Here is a 26,146-nt window from a genome sequence, read left to right on the forward strand (position 1 = left end):
TTTCATTTCACCTTAGGTTTAATATTCTCCAGTTCTCCATTCTTTAGTCTCCATAAAACATGTCTTGTTGTATCTCCTCCAATTCCAAAATTCAGTGCATGAAGTGGGGAAAAAAGTTCTCGCCATATCTAAAAAGAGAAAAACTGGCTTTATTTAAACTAGGAAGGAAAGAAAATTCCTCCACTGTAATGTGTTATGAGGCACCTGAAAGAATAATTTTCATTTTCTGTATTCAAATGTAATTCTGCAAACGGTGAACTACTCGTTGTTTGCAGGGCTCTGAGGATGGCATCGCATCACTCAGTATTTTTATTATTATTTTTAAATATGTTTTTCATTTTATTTTCTAAGGAGGTCCCAGGCCAATGTGGAGCCCAACTTGGGGCTTGAACTCACAACTGTGAGACTGAGACTTGGGCTGAGATCAAGAGTTGACTGCATAACTAACTAAGCCACCCAGGCACCTCTGCATCACTCAGTTCTTTTTGCAGTCTTCGACCACAGCTCAAGAATGGAGTCACAATGCCACCTCATGCTAATTAAGAGGTCCCAACATTTATATTCAAGGTGCCAAGTCAATAAATTTTCCTTTCACTTTACTCATGCGTCAAAATAAATAGGGTTAAGTAGAAACACAAGATGAAATTTAGAGTGCTGGAGCCAGAAAGGAATTAAGCTTTCTTTTCCTTTAAACTGCCCTTGGAAGAGTGCAAACTTTAAAAAAAGAGGTGGAATAGTTCCCCACAAAAATACACAAAATACGGGTGGCCTGGGTGGTGCAGTCAGTTCAGTGTCTGACTCTTGGTTTCAGCTCAGGTCATGATCTCAGGGTCAAGGAATCAAACCCTGCATTGGGCTCCACACTCAGCATGGAGCCTGCTTATGATTCTCTCTCTGCCTCTCCCTCCCCCTTCCCACCACTGCATATTCTCTCTCTTGCTAAAATAAATAAATAAATCTTTAAAAAAATACACAAAATAAGAACATGTAAAACAGAGTAAGACTTGAGAATCACGACCAGGACAAATTTAAGTAAATAAATATAACAGGGAAGCTTCTTGGAAGCCAAGGCAAAAAAGGGAGCTGAGTTAGAAACAAAGCTAAATGCTTTCTGCCTCATCATGCTTGGTGGCACAAAGAATCCCATTATGTGGGTCTGACCTCCCTCACACTCTGAACTAGAGCTTCGCTAAAGTGTCATGAGTAAGTCTATAGGTTCAGCTCAGAATGACAGTTTGCTAGTGATGAATGGATTTACCTTAGTAGCCAAGACCCACCCTCACCCCTTCCACCTTTACCTCGTACTGCTGCATTAACTGCACCATGGAATCCCCCACAAACAGTACATCAGGCTCTTTGTCTTTACAGTCCAGGACAAATCTGTTGTGCTGGTTCGAAAAAGGAAGAAAAATTAGAAACTGGCATTTCCTTTTCTGTGAGGTATCTTGTCCTAAACAGAACAGAGTCCAACCAGTTATTCTTTTGTTAAATATTCTATTTATTCTGTCTGTAATGAACTGCTGGGACTTTCTTCCCACCTTTACCATGCTAATCATTCTAATATGCTCGAGAAAACTGAAATCCTACTGAAACCAGAAGAGAAAAATATGTTTAGCATGTTTTTAAAAGTTTGTGTTTTCCTCAAACCTGTATATCTTCTGCCTGTACTGGAGAATAACATTCTCCCGTATTTGCTTTATCTGTTTGTTTGCAGAACCATTTGAAAGTAAGTGGTTCTTCCCTCTTAAATATTTCAGCATGAGTAAGGACAGTCTCCTATAAAACCAGAAAACTATTATCACACCGAAGACGAAGAACAATAATCCTATACTTAGTCCATATTCAGTCTTTCTACTTGTTCCAAGGGTTGGATAATGTATTATATCCTTTTTTTGAAGTAGGAACCAATCAAGAGTCACGTATCTTATTTGGATGTTTTTAATATGGCTTTTGAAAATGCCTTTTTACCTCCAACTGTGAGACAATGGCAAAGTGGTAGTCAAGCCTTTCTTAATCTAATCCAAGTACATAAACAGTGGTGACCATGATCTAGTCCCAGAGTGCTTCTTTGCTGCAAATGCACAAAACACTTTTAAAATGGGATTTTACTCATCGATGCTAAAGGACACAGTTGGAAGTTTCTATATTCATCCCCAAAACAAATTTACACGATGCTCTAGGCAAGTCTTTAACCCAGTTCTATGGAAAGGTCTGAGTGCTGTTCCTTTTTCTCAAGCACTACATTCAATGATGCTTTCTTTAGGGATTAACATACAATTATATTTAAGTGTACCTACTGCTAATATCTGTGCAGATAACACTGTAGTAAACTGGAGATACTCATCTGCTATGGGTGAAAATACAAAAAAACTTGACAATTTATTTGACAATTTATTAAAAGAGCTCCTCTCACTGGGTGATAGGATTTTAGATTTTTTTTTTTTTTTTTACGATCTTGTTTATTTTAGAAAAAGAGAGAGCCCACGCAGAAAAGGAACAGAAGAAGAGGGAGAGAATCTCCAATAGGCTCCCTACTGAGCGTGGAGCCCAATGCGGGGCTGTATCTCAGGATCCTGAGATATGACCTGGGCTGAAACCAATAGTTAGATGCTTCAGCAACTGAGCCATCCAGGAACCCCGTGTTTCCATTTTTTGTATTCACGTCTTGTGTGAATAAATTTTTTAAATTACTACTCTTTCAATAAGCATTTTTAAACTGAAGGAATAAAATAGGCAAGAATAATACTGTAGCTGGTGAGTAGGTACACTTCCACAACACATCACCTCTTCACTGCGGTTCGGTTCTATGGTACCAATTACCTCTCAATATCAATAAATAGTTCAAGGCTGTCATGCAATTTAAGCTCTGCTGTTCTAAAGGTTCTGGTATTATCTTTCCTTTTTAAGTATAAAAGCAGCTAAAATGGGGCGCCTGGGTGGCTCAGTGGTTGAGAATCTACCTTCAGTTCAGGTAGTGACCCTGAGGTCCTGGGGTCAAGTCCCCATCAAGTTCCCTGCAGGAAGCCTGCTTCTCCCTCTGCTTTTGTCTCTGCCTCTCTCTCTGTTTCTCTCATGAATAAGTAAATAAATCCTAAAAATAAATAAAATAAATCAAAGCACCTACAATAAGTTTGGGAAAATAGAGCAAAACAAAACACTTAAAATTCTACCATCTTAACCCAGTAACTACCATTTGGAGGTATTTTCCTCTTGCTATTTTTCCACAGGCCTCCCCCACTTTTTAAAAAAATAGTAAAATCATTATGTCTACCTCCTTCTGGCACAATAGCTTTGGGGACAGAACAGCCTATGTTCATATTCTAGCCTGTCTACTTTCTAGTACAGAAAGCACATAACCTGAGTCTTGTTTTGTGCATCTGCTGGCAGCTCTGTTGCAGAGCCATGTAGATGAATTCTAGGAAAGGTATCCAGCTTTTGGCAGACACCCAGTAGGTACTCAATACACAGCAGCCATTGTAACTGCAGTTAACATTACACTAGAAGTGTTTTTCTGTGTAGCTACATGATTTTCATAACCATAATTTTTAGTGGCCGCATAATATCCTACTGAATGCATCCAATGACACATCATTTTTATTTATTTATTTTTAATTTTTTTTATTTATTATTTATGATAGTCACACACACACACACACACACACACACACACAGAGAGAGAGAGGTAGAGACACAGGCAGAGGGAGAAGCAGGCTCCATGCACTGGGAGCCCGACGTGGGATTCGATCCCGGGTCTCCAGGATCACGCCCTGGGCCAAAGGCAGGCGCCAAACCGCTGCGCCACCCAGGGATCCCGACACATTTTTAAAGTCTTACTACTGGTAGACTTGCCAGTAGTGTCCTATTTACTGTGATGAAGAAATTCACACATATTTTACTTTTTACATGTTGGGGATTCTTAGGTCAAAGATTAACACTTTGTGGATCCTTTCTTTTTTTTAAAGATTTTATTTATTTATTCATGACAGACACAGAGAGAGTGAGAGGCAGAGACCCAAGCAGAGGGAGAAGCAGGCAACATGCAGGGATCTCCAGGATCACACCCTGGGCTGAAGGCGGCGCTAAACCACTGGGCTACCGGGGCTGCCCAGATCCTTGATATATTTCCAAAGTGTTAACAAAAAGGCTGTATTTGGGGGCAGCCCAGGTGGCTCAGCGGTTTAGTGCCACCTTCAGCCCAGGGCCTGATCCTGGAGACCTGGGATGGAGTCCCACGACGGGCTCCCTGCTTGGAACCTGCTTCTCTCTCCTCTCTCTGTGTCTCTCATGAATAAATAAAATCTTAAAAAAAAAAAAAAAGTTAAAAAAAAAAAAAAGGCTGTATTTGTACTGCCTCTAGCAATTTATAAGAACTGGTCTTACCACACTCGCACCTGCACTGGATGTTACTATTTCTTTCTCCCTTTCCCTTCTTTCTCATTATTTTAATCTGTACTTTTTAGAAACACAATGTAACATACTTCTGGGGCAATGGAGTGGCTCAGGTTGTGGTTTCAGGGTTGTGAGATCGAGCCCTGCATCAGGCTCTATACTCGGTGTGGAGCCTGCTTGGGATTCTCTCTCTCTCTCTCTCTCTCTCTCTCTCTCTCTCTCGCCTCTGTTAATGCTCATGCCTCTCTCAAAAAATAAAATTAAGTTAAAAAAAAAAAGTGACACCCTTTCTCTCATGTTTATCAAGATACTTATCTAGTGGTACCCTGAGGGTATTTTCACTGATATCGTAAAAAAAAAAAAAAATATCAAGGCTTCATCTGTATTACTTACTGCAAATATTTTCCTCAGTCTGCTGCTGAGACTTTTCCTATATGGTTGTTTGTTTGTTTTGAGAGAGAGAGAGAGAGAGAGAGAGAGAGAGATAACCTGTGTACAAGTGGGGGGGGAGGGAGAATCCTGAGCAGGCTCCATACCCAGTGCAGAGCCTGATGCAGAGCTCAATCTCATAATCCCGAGATCACTACCTAACCCCAAATCAAGAGTCTGATGCTTAACTGACTGAACTACCCAGGTGTCCCTGGTTAGTATGCTTTGATACAATTTATATTAAATTTGTATACAGTTAAGTCTTTCAGTATCACCCTTTAGAAAAACTTATTATGAAAGATATCAAACATACAAAAGTAGAGAAAATACCATAGTGCAGCTTCGCGTATCCATCACCAGCTATAGTGATCGTTTTATGGTCACTATTATTTCTGTCATCCTAAACTATTGCCTACCCCTATCTTCAGAGTATTCGAGCAAATTAAGGATACAGCACTCTAGGGCTGCCCAGGTGGCTCAGCGGTTTAGCACCACTTTCAGCCCAGGGCCTGATCCTGGAGACCTGGGATCAAGTCCCACATCAGGCTCCCTGCATGGAGCCTGCTTCTCCCTCTGCCTGTGTCTGTGTCTCGCTCATTAATAAATAAAATATTTATTTATTTATTTATTTATTTATTTATTTATTTATTTATTTAAAAAGATTTTATTTATTTATTAGAGAGACAGAGGCAGTCCTCAATCCCAGGACTCCAGGATCAGGCCCTGGGCTGCAGGCGGCGCTAAACCGCTGAGCTACTGGGGCTGCCCCAATAAATAAAATCTTTTTTTTTTTTTTTTTTTTTAATTTATTTATGATAGTCACAGAGAGAGAGAGAGAGAAGCAGAGACACAGGCAGAGGGAGAAGCAGGCTCCATGCACCGGGAGCCCGACATGGGATTCGATCCCGGGTCTCCAGGATCGCGCCCTGGGCCAAAGGCAGGCGCCAAACCGCTGCGCCACCCAGGGATCCCCCAATAAATAAAATCTTAAAAAAAAAGAAAAAAAAGAAAAAAAAAGGATACAGTACTCTATATCATAATGCTTATTCTACTTATATTTTATTTTTTTTTCTACTTATATTTTAGTAATTTATATTGTTTATATGTATAGCATACATATTTCACTATATAACTCTTAAAAATATATATATATTTTAAGATTTTATTTTATTTTATTTATTCAGGAAAGACACAGAGAGAGAGAGAGAGGCAGAGACACAGGCAGAGGGAGAAGCAGGCTCCATACAAGGAGCCTGATGTGGGATTCGATCCAGGGTCTCCAGGATCACACCCCAGGAATGAAGGTGGCACTAAACCGCTGAGCCACTGGGGCTGCCCTCTTAAAAAAATATATATTTTATTTATTTATTTATTTATGATAGTCACAGAGAGAGAGAGAGAGGCAGAGACACAGGCGGAGGGAGAAGCAGGCTCCATGCACCGGGAGCCTGATGTGGGATTCGATCCCGGGTCTCCAGGATCGCGCCCTGGGCCAAAGGCAGGCGCCAAACCACTGCACCATCCAGGGATCCCCTTAAAAATATTTTTAAAAAATATAACCACAATACCAATTCTACTCCCTAAAATTAGCAGTAATTTCTTTAATATCAACAAATAACCAGTGTCTGAATTCAATGTTAGAAAAAAAATTTGTTTTTTAAAAATCAGGACCTAACTTCTCTTTTTTTTTTTTTAAGATTTATTTATTCATTGAGAGAGAGCGAAGAGAGAGGCAGAGACGCAAGCGGAGGGAGAAGCAGGTTCCATGCAGGAAGCCCGATGTGGGACTCGATCCCGGGTCTCCAGGATCACACCCCAGGCTGCAGGTGGCGCTAAACTGCTGGCCACCAGGGCTGCCCTCTCTTTAATCTTTTAATCTACAGGTTTCCCCCTCCCTCTGCCACTATCTCCCAAATTTACTTTTTAAGAAATATGATTGTTTCACCTACAGAATCTCCCACAGTCTGTATTTTGTTGATTGTATTCTTATGGTAGTCCTAGAGGACATGTTCATCTGCTCCAGGTATATCCTCATATATGGTGTGGTATTTTTGCAATACTTCATAGGAAGTATTGAGTATCACTTCAATACTTGTTTTAATCATGACTGCTTTTAACATTTTGTTTTGAAATAATTTTAGATCTACAGAAGAATTGCAAAGATAGCACAGCATTCTCACATACCTTCCACTCAGCTCCCTCCAATGCTAACATCTTACATAAGCATGATACATTGGTTGAAACTAAGAAATAAACATTCATAAATACTATCCACTAAAATAGTTTACTCAGGGGACACCTGGCTGGATCAGTCAATAGAGCATGTGACCTCCATCTCAAGGTTCTAAGTTCGAGCCCTGCCTTGGGTATAGAAATTACTTAGAAGTAAAATTTTTTAAAATCTTAAAAAAAAAAAAAAAAGTTTACTCACACCTCACCAATTTTTCCACTATGTCCTTTTTCTGTTCCCAGGTCCAATTCACATGGCATTTAGTCTACACGTCTCCTTGGTCTCTTTCAACACAGGACAATTTCTTGGTTTTTCCTTGTATTTCATGTCATTGACATATTTAGTAGTACTCAGGTGTTTTGTAGAATGTTCCTCAATTTGGGTCTGTCTGATATTTTCTCATGAATAGACTGAGGTGATGAATTATTCTGGAAGACTACCACAAGGTGATATGCCCTATTTTACCATATCAGAGGGGAGTACACAATATCAACATGACTTATTATTTGGTGATGTTAACATTGATCATTTGGTTAAGATGCCTGCCTTAGTTTGCCAAACTTGTCTGCCAAGTTTCTCTACTACATGGTTATTATTTTTCCTTTCCATACTGTATTTGATAGAAATAAGACATTAAATCCAGCTCACACTGATGGGGGAATTTTTTTTTTTTTTAATGGGGGAATTAATAAGCTCTACCTTCTCCAGGGAGATGATATAAAAAAATATATGTGGTCTTATGTTAAAACCACCAAAGTAATTTCCAAGGAGGTATTTTTGAGGCTAGGCAAATACACTGTCTCTCTTTAACTAAATTATGCCTACTAATTTTAGTACTCACTGATGGATCTTCCCTACAGTAATTATCACTGTTGTGTTTTTTTTTTTTTTTTTAAAGATTTTATTTATTCATTCATGAGAGACACACAGAGAGAGAGGCAGAGACACAGGCAGAGGGAGAAGCAGGCTCCATGCAGGGAGCCTGACGTGGGACTCAATCCTGGATCTCCAGGATCAGGCCCTGGGCGGAAGGTGGCGCTAAACCGCTGAGCTACCTGGGCTGCCCTCACTGCTGTGTTCTAATGAGGGTTTTCTTTTCTCTCCTTCCTTCTACATTTATATATTTTTAAAAGATTTAAGTAATCTCTACACCCACTGTGGGACTTGAACTCACAACTCCAAGATCAAGAGCTGCATGCTCTACCGACTGAGCCAGCCAGGTGCCCCTACATTTATTAATTAAAATTGTCTCTTTCCCCATTTATCCAATCATTTATTTCTAGCAAAATGGATTCATGAATACTTTATCCTTTGATTTATAAACCAGTAATATCACGATTTATTATGTTACTGAAACTGTCCAACTTTGCACTTGGGTGTTCTTTCAGGCTGGCCTCCAATGGTCAAAGTGAGTATCAATGAGACAAACCACTATTACATGTCTTCTATGAGATGCACTGAGGACACTTAACTTCAGTAATATTCTTGCCATACATCTTTTTTTCCTTTTCTTTTCTGAGTAGTTGCTTTTTTGCACTATAAGATGCTCTAGGTTTATCTTTTATTTCCTTTGTTCCAGCTATAGAAGCAATCATTTCTCCAAGTAGCCCTGGTTCCTTTCACTGGAGAAAAGAAACCAAGATCTGGGCATATATTTTAATATTTAGTAAAGTTATCCTTCTATACAAGTTTTAACATTCAAAAAAATATTCCTATCTAGTTTTCTTCCATTTGACTTTTTTTTTTTTTTTCCAGCCAATGCTAATTATTTAAAGCTTGCTAATTTATGTCAGGAACACAAAGACATCTAGTCTTAGTTACCACTTCTAATAAAGTTATAAATGGGCTAAATGTTGCTAAATAGTATTTTCATATATAGCAAAGAAATACTATTTAAAGAGAGGACAGGGGTGCGTGGGGGCTCAGTCAGTTAAGTGTCCCGACTCTTGGAATTCGGTTCAGGTCACAATCAAGCTCTGTGCTGAGTTCTGCACTTGGCATGGGATTCTTTCTCTCCTCTCTCTGCCCCTCCCACCCCACTTGAGTACTCTCTTTCTAAATAAATAAAATCCTTAAAAAACAATAATAGAGGAAAAACTATAGTTACACTTTTAACATGTTATGATAGACTGCAGAAAAATAATTCAAAAACATACTTACAAAAAACTTACAAACATGCAAAAATACTATATATATAGCTTAGAAATTTTATATATATAGTATGTAAGCATGTGAAAAAACCCCTACCAAATTTAGGATATTGGTTTGGGGGTGGAGAGGTGCGAAAGAGGAAGAAAAATGATCAATCAAGAGTATACACAGAATATCAATTCTATTAGCAATGTTTTATTTTTTTAGGGTGAGTGGTAAATACACAGATGGTCAGTGGACTTCATAATACTTTTTAAGATACAAACAAAGAAGATTAAATAAGAATAATCAAGCAGCTGGGATCCCTGGGTGGCGCAGTGGTTTGGCACCTGCCTTTGGCCCAGGGCGCGATCCTGGAGACCCGGGATCGAGTCCCACATCGGGCTCCCGGTGCATGGAGCCTGCTTCTCCCTCTGCCTGTGTCTCTGCCTCTCTCTCTCTCTTTCTCTGTGACTATCATAAATAAATAAAAATTAAAAAAAAAAAAATCAAGCAGCTGATCCATATAAAAGAAGTTGAAAAAGTACTAACTACTACTCAAAATAAGCTAGTTAACAGACTAATTTTTAAGTCTAGAAAGACAAAAACAGAAGAATACAATACAACTATCAAGAGTATAAACAGAATCACTAAATACTAAAATGCAAAACTCTGGGTACTTAAAATCATATAGAACTTGTTATTCCAAAGAGGAAATGTGGTTGGAAACCAACAGATGAAGGTTAAATATAGTTATGGTTAAGTGATAAGTTTATCAAAAGGAAGCTTAGAATACAAAGAAGATACAGTGCTACAAAACAATGTAAAACATTAAGACACAGGAGCTGGCCTGGGACAATTTGAGCTTCAAATTACAATGGATTATAACCCACTGAATAGATTAAGAATCCATGAGTCCATACCATAATAAATAAGAAAATAATTGGTTTAGGCCAACACATCTTAACCAAGTTAACATCACCAATAAGACAAATCAATGTCATGTACCTTCTATGTGATGCACAGAAAATATCACTGATATCCCTGCCAAAAATGCAGAATCTTAATCTTGATTATGAGGAAAAAGATAAACCCAAGTTGAGGAACATTCCACAGACTAAATGGCCTATATTCCAAACTGTCAATGTCATGAAAAACAAAGGCTAAGAAATATTTCAGAGTAAAGGAGAACAGAGATGGGATCACTGAATGCCATGTGTGATCCTAGACTGGGAGGAAAATTGACATAAAAACATTGGGACAAAAGAAGAAATGTGAACATGGCATAACATCAATGTTAAATATCCCGATTTTAATAACTGTTCTGTAGTTGTGTAAGAAAACGTCCTTATTCTTAGAAAATCCACTGACATATTTAGGGGTGAAGGAGCATGATGACTGCAACTTCCTCTCAAATGGTTCAGGAAACACTGAATGTTGGTATGTAGATACAAATACAAGTAGATATAGACAGAACATCTAGGCAGATGTGGCAAAATGTTAACTAGCAGGTCTGGATGAAGGATATGAGAGGGGGTTTCTTTCTAAAATTTTGCAGTATTTGTGTAATTTTGAAACTACCTTAAAAAAAAAAAAGAATGCTGTGGAGACACTGTTATCTTTTAAGAACAGGAGGCAACCACTATGCTTTCAAAATATTCCTCTGGTCCAATATCAAACTGGTGATTAGGCAGGACATTAGCATAACAGGAGATTTTTTACTTAAGGATTCTTATTGACCACTAAAAAACGTTCTTTTGTGGCTTTCGTCAAAGACTCTGGAAAACTGAAGAGACTCATCTCTAGTGAATACTACATACGCACTTCCTTTTACCTGAGACATCCATCTGTCATCTCCTTGAATATCTTCTGCTGCATGTGGTATAGCTGCTGGGTTTGAGTCTCCTTGGCTCATTCTATACCTGAAGGGAAAAATGTCCATGTCATGTTTCATTCATTAAAAGGAATGTTTGCTACCATTTTAATATTACGTGCCAGGTTTTAAATAATAAAATTTAAGTTTCATTGTGGCTTTGCTTAGAAATGAAATAATAGGAATTTATTTTCAGCAGACATGAGTTCTAGGACATGACTGCTTAAGTCCCATAAACATCTAGCACTGTTAAACTTCTAGACAGGCTTGAATATCATTTGGGAACAGTGCATTACATTGAAAAAAAGTATATACTTTACATCTACATTAATTTTTCATGATTACATGTTAATGTAAGTACCAAATGACACAACAAATTAGACACTTAAGAGTTCAATGAAACCTGCATTAGAGCCTTTTAGGCAGCTCCAGTTAGACACTTGAGAATTGCTACAGCCATGATTAGTAGCCACTGGTTACTACACATCATACAAATAACTACAACAGATTGTGACAAAACTAGTCATAGGCTTTGACACTTGTTTTTGACAAATATTTACTAGATATTTTATTTTTGATGGGTCTCCACTAAGAAAATGTTATTAAGAAGAACCCAAATATGGCATCTGATAGTAGAGAAGAAGGAATAAATGAAATTCAGAAAACCTAGAAATGCTGATCCAGAAAGACAAGGACACCACACTCTTTTCAAACAACTGGAGGATACATACTAGAGATGTCAGGCTCAAGAAATCATTTGGCATACACAAAGGATGATGAAAAATAGAATAATCTGGGCGCCTGGGTGGCTCGGCTGGTTGGGCGCCTGCCTTCTTCTAGCTCAGGTCATGATCCCGGGATCCTCGGATAGAGAGAGCCCTGCTCAGCAGAGAGCATCCTTCTCCCTCTCCCTAAGCTGTTTCCCCTGCTTGTGCTCTGTCAAATAAATAAAATCTAAAAAAAAAAAAAAAAAAAAAAAAAAAGAATAGAAAAGAAAAATCTGGGGTTTTGTGGCTTAAAGAAAAGGGGGCCATTCTCTTTTTCTTTCCCTTGCCATCATCAGCTACAGCTTTCTATGAAAAAGGATTGAGTCCTATTCATTCGATAAGTATTTACTGAGTAAACAAAACACGTAGGATTGCCAAAGCAGTAATTTTTGAGAATCAGAAAGTAAAAAAGCTCTACGCATGAAAACATACCTTCATTCATGAAAAATACATTACAAAAACCAATGTTTTAATACTACGCAAACCAATTAGTTCCACTCTAAATGAAACTAGGTCTAAAAAAATCAGACTCAGAATTAAGCCCATATCTAACTGGAAAAGTAAAACACTATCCATATTGTGTGTATAGATCATCCGCAACTTACAATGGGATTGCATCTGGATAAACCCATTGTAAACTGAAAATATGCCCTGGGTGGTGCAGCGGTTTGGCACCTGCCTTTGGCCCAGGGCGCGATCCTGGAGACCTGGGATTGAATCCCACGTCGGGCTCCTGGTGCATGGAGCATGATTCTCCCTCTGCCTATGTCTCTGCCTCTCTCTCTCCGTGTGACTATCATAAATAAGTAAAAATTAAAAAAAAAAAATCCTTCCTCAGGGCACCTGGGTGGCTCAGTCAGTTAAGTGTCAGACTCTAGATTTGGCTCAGATCATGATCTCAGGATTGTGAGATTGAGCCCCCTGTGGGCTCCACACTTGGGAGGGGGGAGTGTCTGCTTGACATTCTCTTCCCCTCCCCTCTGTCCTTCACCCCACTCACATGCTCTCGAAAATAAATAAATCCAAAGAGAGAGAGAGAGAGAAAAGAAAATATCCTAAGTCAAAAATGCATTTAATACACCTACCCTACCAATAGCCTAACAGTGTACCTGAAAAGTGCTCAAAACACTTACATTAGCCTACAGTTGGGCAATATCATCTAACACAAAACCCGTTTTACAAAAGAGTGCTGAATATCTCATGTAACTTATTGAATACTATACTGAACATGATAAACAGAATGGTTGTCCGTGTATCGGATGTTGACCATGGTTTACCAGGAGCTTTGGCTCACTGCCACCGCCCAGCATCACATCTTACCACATATTGCTAGGCTGGGAAAAGATCAAACTTCAAAACTGCAAGTACAATTTCTACTGAACACACACCACATTTATACCATACTGAAGTTAAAATATTTATTTTATTTTCTTTTTTTAAAAGATTTTATTTATTTATTCATGAGAGACAGAGACAGAGAGAGAGAGAGAGAGAGAGAGAGAGAGGCCAAGACACAGGCAGCGGGAGAAGCAGGCTCCATGCAGGGATCCTGATGTGGGACTCAACCCCAGGACTCCAGGATCACACCCTGGGCTGAAGGTGGCGCTAAACCACTGAGCCACCAGGGCTGTCCTAAATATTTTTTTTAAAGATTTTATTTATTTATTCACAAGAGACATACAGAAAGAGAGGCAGAGACATAGGCAGAGGGAGGAGAAGCAGACTCCTTGCAGAGGGAGCCTGATGTGGGACTCGATCCTGGGACTCCAGGATCACGACCTGAGCTTAAGGCCTGATGCTCAACCACTGACCCATCCACGCATTCCAAGTTAAAATATTTTAAGTAGAACCATTATTAAGTCAGAGACCATCTGTATATACTTCTTTAGATTACTAAAATTTGCAAATATCAGAAAATAATAGCTATCTGTGAAGGACTATATATGCCATTTTTTTATGCCATGTTTTATACATACCACTTGCAATCCTTGAAAAATGAAAAAAATGAGGATCAGATAATTTAGGTAATTTGTGCAGTAAGTGAATAAAATTAGGTTTCCTTGACCCCAGTGACATCACACCTGGCCCATTAATCACAAACTAGTTCATGCAGACTCCCTGAAAAGGTCTTGTATCTAACCATTTTACCCAAAAATATAAACTACATGGAGCTACAAACATCAATGTAAAATACAAGAATTGGGAGGAACTGCAAGATGAGTTTGTATAGCTCCATTCAGGTTATGGTATCTGGTTGAGGTTTCATTGTCTAAGAAAAGTACGAGAAAATTAAAAGATGCATAAAGGAAAAAAAGATTAAAGGAGATTAAAAACAAATAGTGATATAGAAACATTTAATTTGAGTGTTTTTTTTTTAAAGATTTATTTATTTGAAAGAGAGAATGCACATATGTGCAGGGAAGAGGGAGAGAGAAAGTTTAGTAGAATCCAAGCTGAGCTCAGAGCCCACTTGGAGCTTGATCTCATGCCCCTAAAGACATGATCTGAGCCAAAACCCAGAGATGGACGCTTAACTGACTGGGCCACCCAGGGGCCCTGCTTTTATTTCTAAACTAATAAGACATTCTATACTTTCTATACAAAAGTTTCTTTGCATCTAAGTTCAATTCTAGATTGAAGTCTGGCTATTCAGGTTAAATCTGACATGGTGCTTAATAGTAATTTTAATTTTAACAGTAGCTTTCTTTCCTGCTGATCAAACAGCTCTACTGGCCTTAAGACAGACAAGGGCAACTTGGTTAAGTTTTCCCACCTACGGATTTCAATATTTATATATGTAATGTACAGCAACAAACAGCTTCACTTTCCAGTAATTCAAAATACTATTTCCAAAGGTTTTAAAATAGATTTTTTCCTCCCCTCACCCCTTTTGTTGGTGGTGGTGGGGGAGATGCAGAGGGAAAGGAGAGAATCTTTTTTTTAAAAAAGGACTTATCTTAAAAAAAAAAAAAAAAAGGACTTAAATAAATAAATAAATAAAGCTTATCTATTTGAGAAAGGGGGAGTGGGAGAAAGGGGAGGGGGGAAATAATCTCAAGCAGACTCCCTGTTGGGCAAGGAGCTTGACTCAGGCCTTGATCCCAGGACCTGGAGATCATGACCTGCACCAAAATCAAGAGTCAGACAGTCAACCAACTGAGTCACCCAGGTACCTCGAGAGAATCTTAAGCAGGCTCCACACTCAGTTGGAGCCCAACACAGGGCTTGATCTCACCACCCTGAGATCATGACCTGAGTGGACACTCAACCAATTGAGCCATCCAAGCACCCTTTAAATAGATTTTTTATTTTTTTTTAAATATTTTTATTTATTTATTCATAGAGACACAAAGAGAGAATGAGAGGCAGAGACACAGGCAGAGGTAGAAGCAGGCTCCATGCAGAGAGCCTGACGTGGGACTCGATCCAGGGTCTCCAGGATCACGCCCTGGGCTGCAGGCGGCACTAAACCGCTGCGCCACCGGGGCTGCCCTAAATAGATTTTTTAAAACTCAACTATTTCATTTGTTCTCATTTGTTTTCCCACCTGGAGAGACACTTAACATGTTAGGTATTTTTGCAGTAAAAGTTAACTGACACAAAATTAACTGAGAGACCACCAGTGAAACAGAGAAAAATAATCTGTCCTACTCTCACTAGATTATATAATTGAAACTATTGTTCCTGGGGATTGTTTAAAGAATAAGAGTGACAAACTGCAAATTATAAAGTGCCTTCATAATAACATGTATTCAAATAGAACCCTCACCAGTTAAATGACAAAATGCAGGCACTTCAATTCATTTCAGTTCTTGGGATATCATGTTCAGGTCTTGAAAAGCTTAAAGAATTCTGACAAACTGGATGGTGTCTAGAAGACAGGAGCCAAGATGGTAAGAAACTGAAAACCTGTCATATTAGAAACAGTTGAATGACGTAAGTATGTTTATAATCTGTAGAAAAATCGGTTAAGGAAGAGAAAGACACAGGCCATAAATAACTGTCAAACTATTTGAAGATGACTAGGAGGAGGTATTACTCTTATTTTGCATGTCCCCAAATAGGAAGGCAGGGCCAGTGGACAGAATGTACAGTTAAGACAAATTTCTAACAATTATGACTACAGAATAACATGGCCTGTCTCTCAAAGTAGATTCCTCCAATGGAGATTCAAAGAGTGGCAAGCTGAACCCCTAACAAGAAAGGATAAAGTGAACTAAAGCATAGGAGTATAAGACTGATCCAGATTTGTGGGGCCAAAACATCTTAAATGTTTTGGAATCTTTTCAAATGTGTATATATGTATGTATGTTTATTTATAAATTAAATGTATGAATTATTGTTAATCTGTATATTAAATATTAGTAAAGTTTATCTTTTCCTTTTACATAAAAAATAAATGTATAAAGAAGTTCTAAATTGTTTCCTGTATTCCAATGGATCACGTTCTGTAATCCCTAGGGAGTGCACATACTCTACTTTCAAGACCAATGGTCTATTTAAGCTATAAAATCTTTCTAAATCTAGGATTCAATTTACTAACACGGATTTCCAGAGTTCCTCCAACAAGTAAACAACTGTTGTAAAATAATAATCGCAATTAAGATTTATTAAGAACTCACTATTTATAAGACACTGTTATAGGAGCTCTGAGATTTAAGAAACCTGCTTCATGATAGGAAGAGCTGGAATTGGAACTCAGGGTGATATACCTCCAAAGCCTACTACTCTTGATTGCATCTGGATAAACCCATTGTAAACTGAAAATATGCCCTGGGTGGTGCAGCGGTTTGGCACCTGCCTTTGGCCCAGGGCGCGATCCTGGAGACCTGGGATTGAATCCCACGTCGGGCTCCTGGTGCATGGAGCATGATTCTCCCTCTGCCTATGTCTCTGCCTCTCTCTCTCCGTGTGACTATCATAAATAAATAAAAATTAAAAAAAAAAAATCCTTCCTCAGGGCACCTGGGTGGCTCAGTCAGTTAAGTGTCAGACTCTAGATTTGGCTCAGATCATGATCTCAGGATTGTGAGATTGAGCCCCCTGTGGGCTCCACACTTGGGAGGGGGGAGTGTCTGCTTGACATTCTCTTCCCCTCCCCTCTGTCCTTCACCCCACTCACATGCTCTCGAAAATAAATAAATCCAAAGAGAGAGAGAGAGAGAAAAGAAAATATCCTAAGTCAAAAATGCATTTAATACACCTACCCTACCAATAGCCTAACAGTGTACCTGAAAAGTGCTCAAAACACTTACATTAGCCTACAGTTGGGCAATATCATCTAACACAAAACCCGTTTTACAAAAGAGTGCTGAATATCTCATGTAACTTATTGAATACTATACTGAACATGATAAACAGAATGGTTGTCCGTGTATCGGATGTTGACCATGGTTTACCAGGAGCTTTGGCTCACTGCCACCGCCCAGCATCACATCTTACCACATATTGCTAGGCTGGGAAAAGATCAAACTTCAAAACTGCAAGTACAATTTCTACTGAACACACACCACATTTATACCATACTGAAGTTAAAATATTTATTTTATTTTCTTTTTTTAAAAGATTTTATTTATTCATGAGAGACAGAGAGAGAGAGAGAGAGAGAGAGAGAGAGAGAGAGGCCAAGACACAGGCAGCGGGAGAAGCAGGCTCCATGCAGGGATCCTGATGTGGGACTCAACCCCAGGACTCCAGGATCACACCCTGGGCTGAAGGTGGCGCTAAACCACTGAGCCACCCGGGCTGTCCTAAATATTTTTTTTAAAGATTTTATTTATTTATTCACAAGAGACATACAGAAAGAGAGGCAGAGACATAGGCAGAGGGAGGAGAAGCAGACTCCTTGCAGAGGGAGCCTGATGTGGGACTCGATCCTGGGACTCCAGGATCACGACCTGAGCTTAAGGCCTGATGCTCAACCACTGACCCATCCACGCATTCCAAGTTAAAATATTTTAAGTAGAACCATTATTAAGTCAGAGACCATCTGTATATACTTCTTTAGATTACTAAAATTTGCAAATATCAGAAAATAATAGCTATCTGTGAAGGACTATATATGCCATTTTTTTATGCCATGTTTTATACATACCACTTGCAATCCTTGAAAAATGAAAAAAATGAGGATCAGATAATTTAGGTAATTTGTGCAGTAAGTGAATAAAATTAGGTTTCCTTGACCCCAGTGACATCACACCTGGCCCATTAATCACAAACTAGTTCATGCAGACTCCCTGAAAAGGTCTTGTATCTAACCATTTTACCCAAAAATATAAACTACATGGAGCTACAAACATCAATGTAAAATACAAGAATTGGGAGGAACTGCAAGATGAGTTTGTATAGCTCCATTCAGGTTATGGTATCTGGTTGAGGTTTCATTGTCTAAGAAAAGTACGAGAAAATTAAAAGATGCATAAAGGAAAAAAAGATTAAAGGAGATTAAAAACAAATAGTGATACTAGAAACATTTAATTTGAGTGTTTTTTTTTTAAAGATTTATTTATTTGAAAGAGAGAATGCACATATGTGCAGGGAAGAGGGAGAGAGAAAGTTTAGTAGAATCCAAGCTGAGCTCAGAGCCCACTTGGAGCTTGATCTCATGCCCCTAAAGACATGATCTGAGCCAAAACCCAGAGATGGACGCTTAACTGACTGGGCCACCCAGGGGCCCTGCTTTTATTTCTAAACTAATAAGACATTCTATACTTTCTATACAAAAGTTTCTTTGCATCTAAGTTCAATTCTAGATTGAAGTCTGGCTATTCAGGTTAAATCTGACATGGTGCTTAATAGTAATTTTAATTTTAACAGTAGCTTTCTTTCCTGCTGATCAAACAGCTCTACTGGCCTTAAGACAGACAAGGGCAACTTGGTTAAGTTTTCCCACCTACGGATTTCAATATTTATATATGTAATGTACAGCAACAAACAGCTTCACTTTCCAGTAATTCAAAATACTATTTCCAAAGGTTTTAAAATAGATTTTTTCCTCCCCTCACCCCTTTTGTTGGTGGTGGTGGGGGAGATGCAGAGGGAAAGGAGAGAATCTTTTTTTTAAAAAAGGACTTATCTTAAAAAAAAAAAAAAAAGGACTTAAATAAATAAATAAATAAAGCTTATCTATTTGAGAAAGGGGGAGTTGGAGAAAGGGGAGGGGGGAAATAATCTCAAGCAGACTCCCTGTTGGGCAAGGAGCTTGACTCAGGCCTTGATCCCAGGACCTGGAGATCATGACCTGCACCAAAATCAAGAGTCAGACAGTCAACCAACTGAGTCACCCAGGTACCTCGAGAGAATCTTAAGCAGGCTCCACACTCAGTTGGAGCCCAACACAGGGCTTGATCTCACCACCCTGAGATCATGACCTGAGTGGACACTCAACCAATTGAGCCATCCAAGCACCCTTTAAATAGATTTTTTATTTTTTTTTAAATATTTTTATTTATTTATTCATAGAGACACAAAGAGAGAATGAGAGGCAGAGACACAGGCAGAGGTAGAAGCAGGCTCCATGCAGAGAGCCTGACGTGGGACTCGATCCAGGGTCTCCAGGATCACGCCCTGGGCTGCAGGCGGCACTAAACCGCTGCGCCACCGGGGCTGCCCTAAATAGATTTTTTAAAACTCAACTATTTCATTTGTTCTCATTTGTTTTCCCACCTGGAGAGACACTTAACATGTTAGGTATTTTTGCAGTAAAAGTTAACTGACACAAAATTAACTGAGAGACCACCAGTGAAACAGAGAAAAATAATCTGTCCTACTCTCACTAGATTATATAATTGAAACTATTGTTCCTGGGGATTGTTTAAAGAATAAGAGTGACAAACTGCAAATTATAAAGTGCCTTCATAATAACATGTATTCAAATAGAACCCTCACCAGTTAAATGACAAAATGCAGGCACTTCAATTCATTTCAGTTCTTGGGATATCATGTTCAGGTCTTGAAAAGCTTAAAGAATTCTGACAAACTGGATGGTGTCTAGAAGACAGGAGCCAAGATGGTAAGAAACTGAAAACCTGTCATATTAGAAACAGTTGAATGACGTAAGTATGTTTATAATCTGTAGAAAAATCGGTTAAGGAAGAGAAAGACACAGGCCATAAATAACTGTCAAACTATTTGAAGATGACTAGGAGGAGGTATTACTCTTATTTTGCATGTCCCCAAATAGGAAGGCAGGGCCAGTGGACAGAATGTACAGTTAAGACAAATTTCTAACAATTATGACTACAGAATAACATGGCCTGTCTCTCAAAGTAGATTCCTCCAATGGAGATTCAAAGAGTGGCAAGCTGAACCCCTAACAAGAAAGGATAAAGTGAACTAAAGCATAGGAGTATAAGACTGATCCAGATTTGTGGGGCCAAAACATCTTAAATGTTTTGGAATCTTTTCAAATGTGTATATATGTATGTATGTTTATTTATAAATTAAATGTATGAATTATTGTTAATCTGTATATTAAATATTAGTAAAGTTTATCTTTTCCTTTTACATAAAAAATAAATGTATAAAGAAGTTCTAAATTGTTTCCTGTATTCCAATGGATCACGTTCTGTAATCCCTAGGGAGTGCACATACTCTACTTTCAAGACCAATGGTCTATTTAAGCTATAAAATCTTTCTAAATCTAGGATTCAATTTACTAACACGGATTTCCAGAGTTCCTCCAACAAGTAAACAACTGTTGTAAAATAATAATCGCAATTAAGATTTATTAAGAACTCACTATTTATAAGACACTGTTATAGGAGCTCTGAGATTTAAGAAACCTGCTTCATGATAGGAAGAGCTGGAATTGGAACTCAGGGTGATATACCTCCAAAGCCTACTACTCTTGAGTAAAGAACGTTAGGCTCTGTATAGAAAAGACATGACAGGGATCCCTGGGTGGCGCAGCGGTTTGGCGCCTGCCTTTGGCCCAGGGCGCGATCCTGGAGACCCGGGATCGAATCCCACATCGGGCTCCCGGTGCATGGAGCCTGCTTCTCCCTCTGCCTATGTCTCTGCCTCTCTCTCTCTCTGTGACTATCATAAATAAATAAAAATTAAAAAAAAAAAAAAAAGACATGACAAATTCTCATTTACTAATTCGATTCACTTATGAACCCTATTACTACTAACAAATTTATTATTTTTATTATTTTTTTTTAAGATTTTATTTATTCATGAGACACACACAGAAAGAGGCAGAGACTCAGGCAGAGAGACAGAAGCAGGCTCCCTGCAGGGAGCCCGATGCGGGACTCGATCCTGGGATTCCAGGACCACACCCTGAGCCGAAGGCAGGCGCCAAACCGCTGAGCCACCCAGGGATGCCCACTACTAACAAATTTAATGGCATCCTGATGCTCTGAGCAAAATACTGTCATCTTGGTACTTTCCTCTTGGGCAAAATGAAATAGGGATTGAGAAATCGAGGGGAAAGATGTTGCTTATCTGAGGAGGCTATCAGGCAGGTAGAATTGAGTAAAGATAGTAAAATATTCCCAATTAGCTTGTCTTTTTTTCCCCCTTTAACTATGAATACAAGGTCATCCTTCCTCTTCTGAAAGGGCAGAGTAAGCAAAAACTTGTTTCTTTGTGCCTTCAGACACTTGGATTTTGTATTGTTTTGCCAAATCAAATTCTCCCAATACAAAGTAGCTTTCAGTTTTACTGATGCCTATGGCTTGATAACATCCTGAAAGAGCAGGTAAAGAAAAACTGAGCCACAAACCCATGCAATCTCCTAAGAATGAGGCTAGAAATGTACACTCTAGGGGACTATGCATTTAGAAGATCCAAACAATTTGGAATTCAAATAAAATAAGCTGTTGTATTTTTTTTTTTTTAAGACTTATTTATTCATGAAAGAGAGAGAAGCAGGCTCCCTGTTGGAAACCTGATGCAGGACTCAATCCCAGGACCCCAGGATCATGACCTGAGCCAAAGGCAGACACTCAACCACTAAGCCACCCAGGTGCCCCAACTGTTGTATTCTTTTTTTTTTTTTTTAATTTTTTATTTATTTATGATAGTCACACAGAGAGAGAGAGAGAGAGATGCAGAGACATAGGCAGAGGGAGAAGCAGGCTCCATGCACCGGGAGCCTGATGTGGGATTCGATCCCGGGTCTCCAGGATCGCGCCCTGGGCCAAAGGCAGGCGCCAAACCGCTGCGCCACCCAGGGATCCCTGTTGTATTCTTTATAAGAGAAATGAGGAATGAATTAGGAGCTATCCAAAGTACAGTCTGTGATAGGACACAAAAACCTGAATAATTTTGGGTTTCCTGCCTCAGGAGGAGTATCTGGAATAGTGAAGCTGTAAAAACAATAACACAATTAAAAAAGTAAGAGCAAGGAGGTGGATTCTGACTCCCATCTCACCTTCTTGATTCATAATTTTCCCTTTGAGGTGGTGGATTATTATAAGTCACTAACTTCTGATCACAAACAGCAGGTTCAGTTAGAGAAACCAAGCAGAATAAAGGTCTGAAGAACAGAACTTTTGTTAATTTACCAGGAGAGACTCTATTCCAAGGAATCTGGATTGTCCGTTAAAAAATGTAAATTCTTTGGAAGAATGAGGAGTAAGCAACTTGCACAGCATTTCCCAATTTTCCTGCATTTTCCATCTTCTTTCTACCTTAACTTGAACCGTGACAGTGAACACCAGAATCTCTAGATACTTACACCAGTATGCGGTGTAGCTGGTGTAGCGTGTTTAATCAGAAGCCAGTTCCAACAACAAAGAAATATAAATTCTCAGGCTCAGCAGGATCTTTAGTTTAAGCAGGAAACAGAGGGAGGAGAAAAGTTGCGCCAAGAATTAAAAGATTGAGAGTGTGTCCACTCTGACCTAAGACTCTTCATTTTGTTTCAGAGGGAGTGGGCAGGGTTATACTGAAAGGGAAGGAAAGCCTCATCCAGAACACCCTGCCTCAGTGGGCTGGCGGGTGGGTCCCGGGGATCCAGCACATCCATAATTTATTATCAAACGCCCGCCCAAGCCAACAAATTAAAGCACAATGATTTCCTACTCCTCCCCTGCTCCCCCACAAGGAGGCAATCTTTATATCAGAACAATGTGCCCAAGAGAATCTAAAGACACAAGGCTCATCTGAGGCAAAGCCGAATTCAAATACCCAGGAGAGACCATCCTCTGTATTTTTCCCTTCCTCTTTCTCGACACCTTTATCCTCAGCCCTCGATTTTAAAACTGCATTAAAATGAGATCCTAGAGTGGGTGCAGATGGTCTCCCCTTTCTCTGCGGATACGCTCTGAAAAAGGGGCCAAAGCTTCAAGGGTTTGCTTTTCTTAAGGTCTGAACGTAAATCATGAAAAGCAACGCTGGCTTGCGAGCCTGATGGGAAGCAGAGCAGCAGTGACCACGCAACGGGTCCAGCACAAACCTGCAGGCCGAGGAGGTCTCCACCTGGTCCACGGGCACGGGTGGACCAGGCGACGACCCCCGAGGAAACCGGAGAAAACCTGCCCACGGGCCCTTTCCAAGCAGCTGGTTGACCTTGCGCGAATAACCAACCTCGCTGGGCCTCATTTCTAAAATGAGGTGCCGGGGCTGCATGGCCGTGTAAGCAAGAATCCCTCCGGAGCCGTGACAGTCTGCGGGTTTTTGAGTACATTCAGGGGGAAACGGATAAGTTTCTAAAGAGTTGAAATTTTTCGACAAAAAGCGGGGGGAGGGGGGGCGAGGAAGAAGTGCTCGGCCAACGGGCCACCGACTAACGGGTCTGGGCCCCGTTCAAGGCCTCGCCGACAGCGGAGGGAGGGTCGGCGGTTCCGGCGCGGGGATGGAGGGAAGAGGCAACAGCTGAGACGCAGGCACAAGAGTTGCTACGACGGCGGCGGGCGGCGCCGACCGCGGCGAGCGGGGGAGCGGGAGGCCCGCTGCAGGGGGCGGGCGGGGAGGGGCCGCCGCCCGCCGCCCCGGTGCCCCCCCGCCCCTCCCCCGGGAGAGGCGGCGGCCGAGCCCAGGCGGCAGGTGGGGGGGGTGCCGCCCGGAGGCTCTAAGGCGGCGGCGGGCGGCCGGGGGGTGCGGGGGTGCGGGGGCCGCGGGGAAGGCGCGCGCGAGGCCCCCGAGGGTCCGGGCGGGGGGAGGGGCCGGCGGTGGGGGAGGGGAGGGGAGGTCGCGGGCCTCTCACAATAACAAATCGCAGGCCTTCCCGACCCCCGCCGCTACGCCGCCGGTTCCCCGCGACCCCGGCTGCACTCACTCAGGCAGAGGGTCCGTGCGGGCCCCAAGCGGCTGCGGCGTCGGCGGGTGGCGCGTCTGTCGCTCGCTCAGTCCCGGCGGCCCCGCTCCGGCGCGTCCCTCCTCGGGCCCCAGCACCAGCAGCAGCGGCAGCAGCAGCGCCCCCACTTCCGGTTCCCCTGCCACTCAAGCCAATGGCTTCCGGAAGTCCCGCCCCATCCTGCGCGGCCTCCGCGTGGCTGGCGGCTGCCCGCCTTCCCCCGCCTGCGGGGCGCTGGCTGCTGGCGCTCAGGTGCCCCGCCACGCCCCGCGACGGTCCCCGCATCGTTCTGCGTCCTGCCCTCTCTTGGCGCGTGGTCTGCGCAAGGGGCACACGCTCTTTCCTCCAGCCGCATCCCTCGACCCCGCGTTACTGTCGCCGCGGAGGGGAGATGCCATTCGGGACAATGTGGCGTGACCTCACACTGACGCCATTCCTCCCACCCCGCCAACCTGGCTTCTTTCTCCACCCCGTGGAATAAACCAGATTGCTGCAGCTGGGAGGGAAACGGGGCCTCAAGGTTAATGAGACAGTCTGCTACATAAGGAGAATTTCTGGGGTGAATGGGGTGGGGGGGCCACGGGGGTGGGGGGGGCCGCCTCTTAAGGTGACACCGTAGGGGGCTGGCGGGTCCGTGTTTTCCTTAACACTCCGTCCACATTAGGGGAAGGCGCACCCATATACAAAGTCAACGCTGAAAAGAGCAGATGCTAAATGCTATTTTAAGCGCGGGATCTATGAGAGTAGAGAGGATGTAGGCGGGCTCGCTGCCGCGAAAGGACTGGTAGCGCACAGCCGTGAGCTGGCCCTTTAAGGATGGAACCTTCGCCAGGTGGCCCGAAGAGCCTTCCAGCGCTCTGAAATGATGGGGGGCAGGGGCACGGCCGGTAATTTCGCTGACAAAAACCTGCTCAGAGTACTATGAAAAAAATCAAGATGATGAAATAGTTTTCCAGCTCACCTGTGCTGCCAAGGGATACTACATTTATCAGGCATGTGTGATCCAAAAATAATTGTGTCCTTGGAATAGGATGGTTTTTACGTCGCTAATTTACCGTGGAATTTTCTTGCAGATGTTTGCACGCTGTTTGGGAACACCCGTCCACGCGCTCAGTGAGTGCGTGTTACGTGTTTTATTGAAAAGAATTCATGTTTGGGGAACTCAAGAGGCAGCCGGGAAATATGTTGATAACAGAAGAGGAACGGCTTGAAATTATTCTCCAGGGATAAATCCGTAGAATCTGGCGTTTCCCCAATTGTAACACTCAACACACTTTGATGTAATTAGTACTTTAATACTGTCACTGCCATAGTGTAAGCTCCGAGGGAGCAGGGACTGTGTTCTGTGGATTCCCAGCACCTGGCACGGTGCCTCATTCACGGTAGGCGTTAGGTATTGCTGAATGAGGAATGAATGATCAAGGGTTGAATTTGTGCCTGTGTGGAACCCATGGCCTATCTTTCTACTTTTTTGTTTTCAACTTTTTAATTAAAAAGCACAAACAAGGGAGGTGTACCCCTAGGAAATACTAGACCCAGTTAAACTAGTTTGTGCAAATATTTAAATACCTTTCAGCTCAGGCAGTTTTTAGTGGTGGGACAAAACCTCAGTGTTACTGAACCCTGAAATCTATGAAGAGCTTGTTTCCTGAATTTGTCAGTTCTAGCTTTCTAAAGAGATCTTTCTTTCTTTCTCCTTCCTTTCTTTTGATTTTATCTATTTATTTGAGAGAGAGAGAGAACATCAGTGGAGGGGGAGGGGTAGGGGGAGAGGGAGAAGCAGACTCCTGCTCAGCAGGGAGCCCAGGTGGAGCTTGATCCTGGGACCCTGAGGTCATGACCCCAGCCAAAGGCAGACAGACACTCAATGGACTGAGCCACCCAGGTGCACCCATTTTCTTTTCTTCTTCTTCTTTCTTCTTTCTTCTTTCTTTCTTCCTTTCTTCTTCTTTCTTCTTCTTCTTCATTTAGATTTTATTTATTTCAGAGAGCGAGCCCAAGGACATGTTGGAGCAGGGGGAGGAGCGAAGGGGGAGGGGAGTAAGAGAAGAGGGAGGGGCAGGGGCAGAAGGAGAGGGAGA

General features: G+C 41.3%; 1 protein-coding gene across 1 annotated transcript in view; it reads right to left on the bottom strand.

Annotated features, from left to right (window-relative positions):
- Positions 1 to 24,198, bottom strand: part of PAFAH1B2 (platelet activating factor acetylhydrolase 1b catalytic subunit 2) — a 36,237-nt gene extending 12,039 nt beyond the window's left edge. The window contains exons 1-4 of the mRNA XM_041771030.1: positions 24,048 to 24,198; positions 11,013 to 11,100; positions 1,299 to 1,388; positions 12 to 128 (exon numbers count right to left, since the gene is read on the bottom strand). Of these exons, the coding sequence (XP_041626964.1) occupies positions 12 to 128; positions 1,299 to 1,388; positions 11,013 to 11,093 (288 nt within the window). The 5' untranslated portion in view covers positions 11,094 to 11,100; positions 24,048 to 24,198. The remainder of the gene's footprint in view (positions 1 to 11; positions 129 to 1,298; positions 1,389 to 11,012; positions 11,101 to 24,047) is intronic.
- Positions 24,199 to 26,146: the final 1,948 nt, after the last annotated feature.

This window comes from Vulpes lagopus, chromosome 10 (genome assembly GCF_018345385.1).
Source record: "Vulpes lagopus strain Blue_001 chromosome 10, ASM1834538v1, whole genome shotgun sequence".
Taxonomy (NCBI): domain Eukaryota; kingdom Metazoa; phylum Chordata; class Mammalia; order Carnivora; family Canidae; genus Vulpes; species Vulpes lagopus.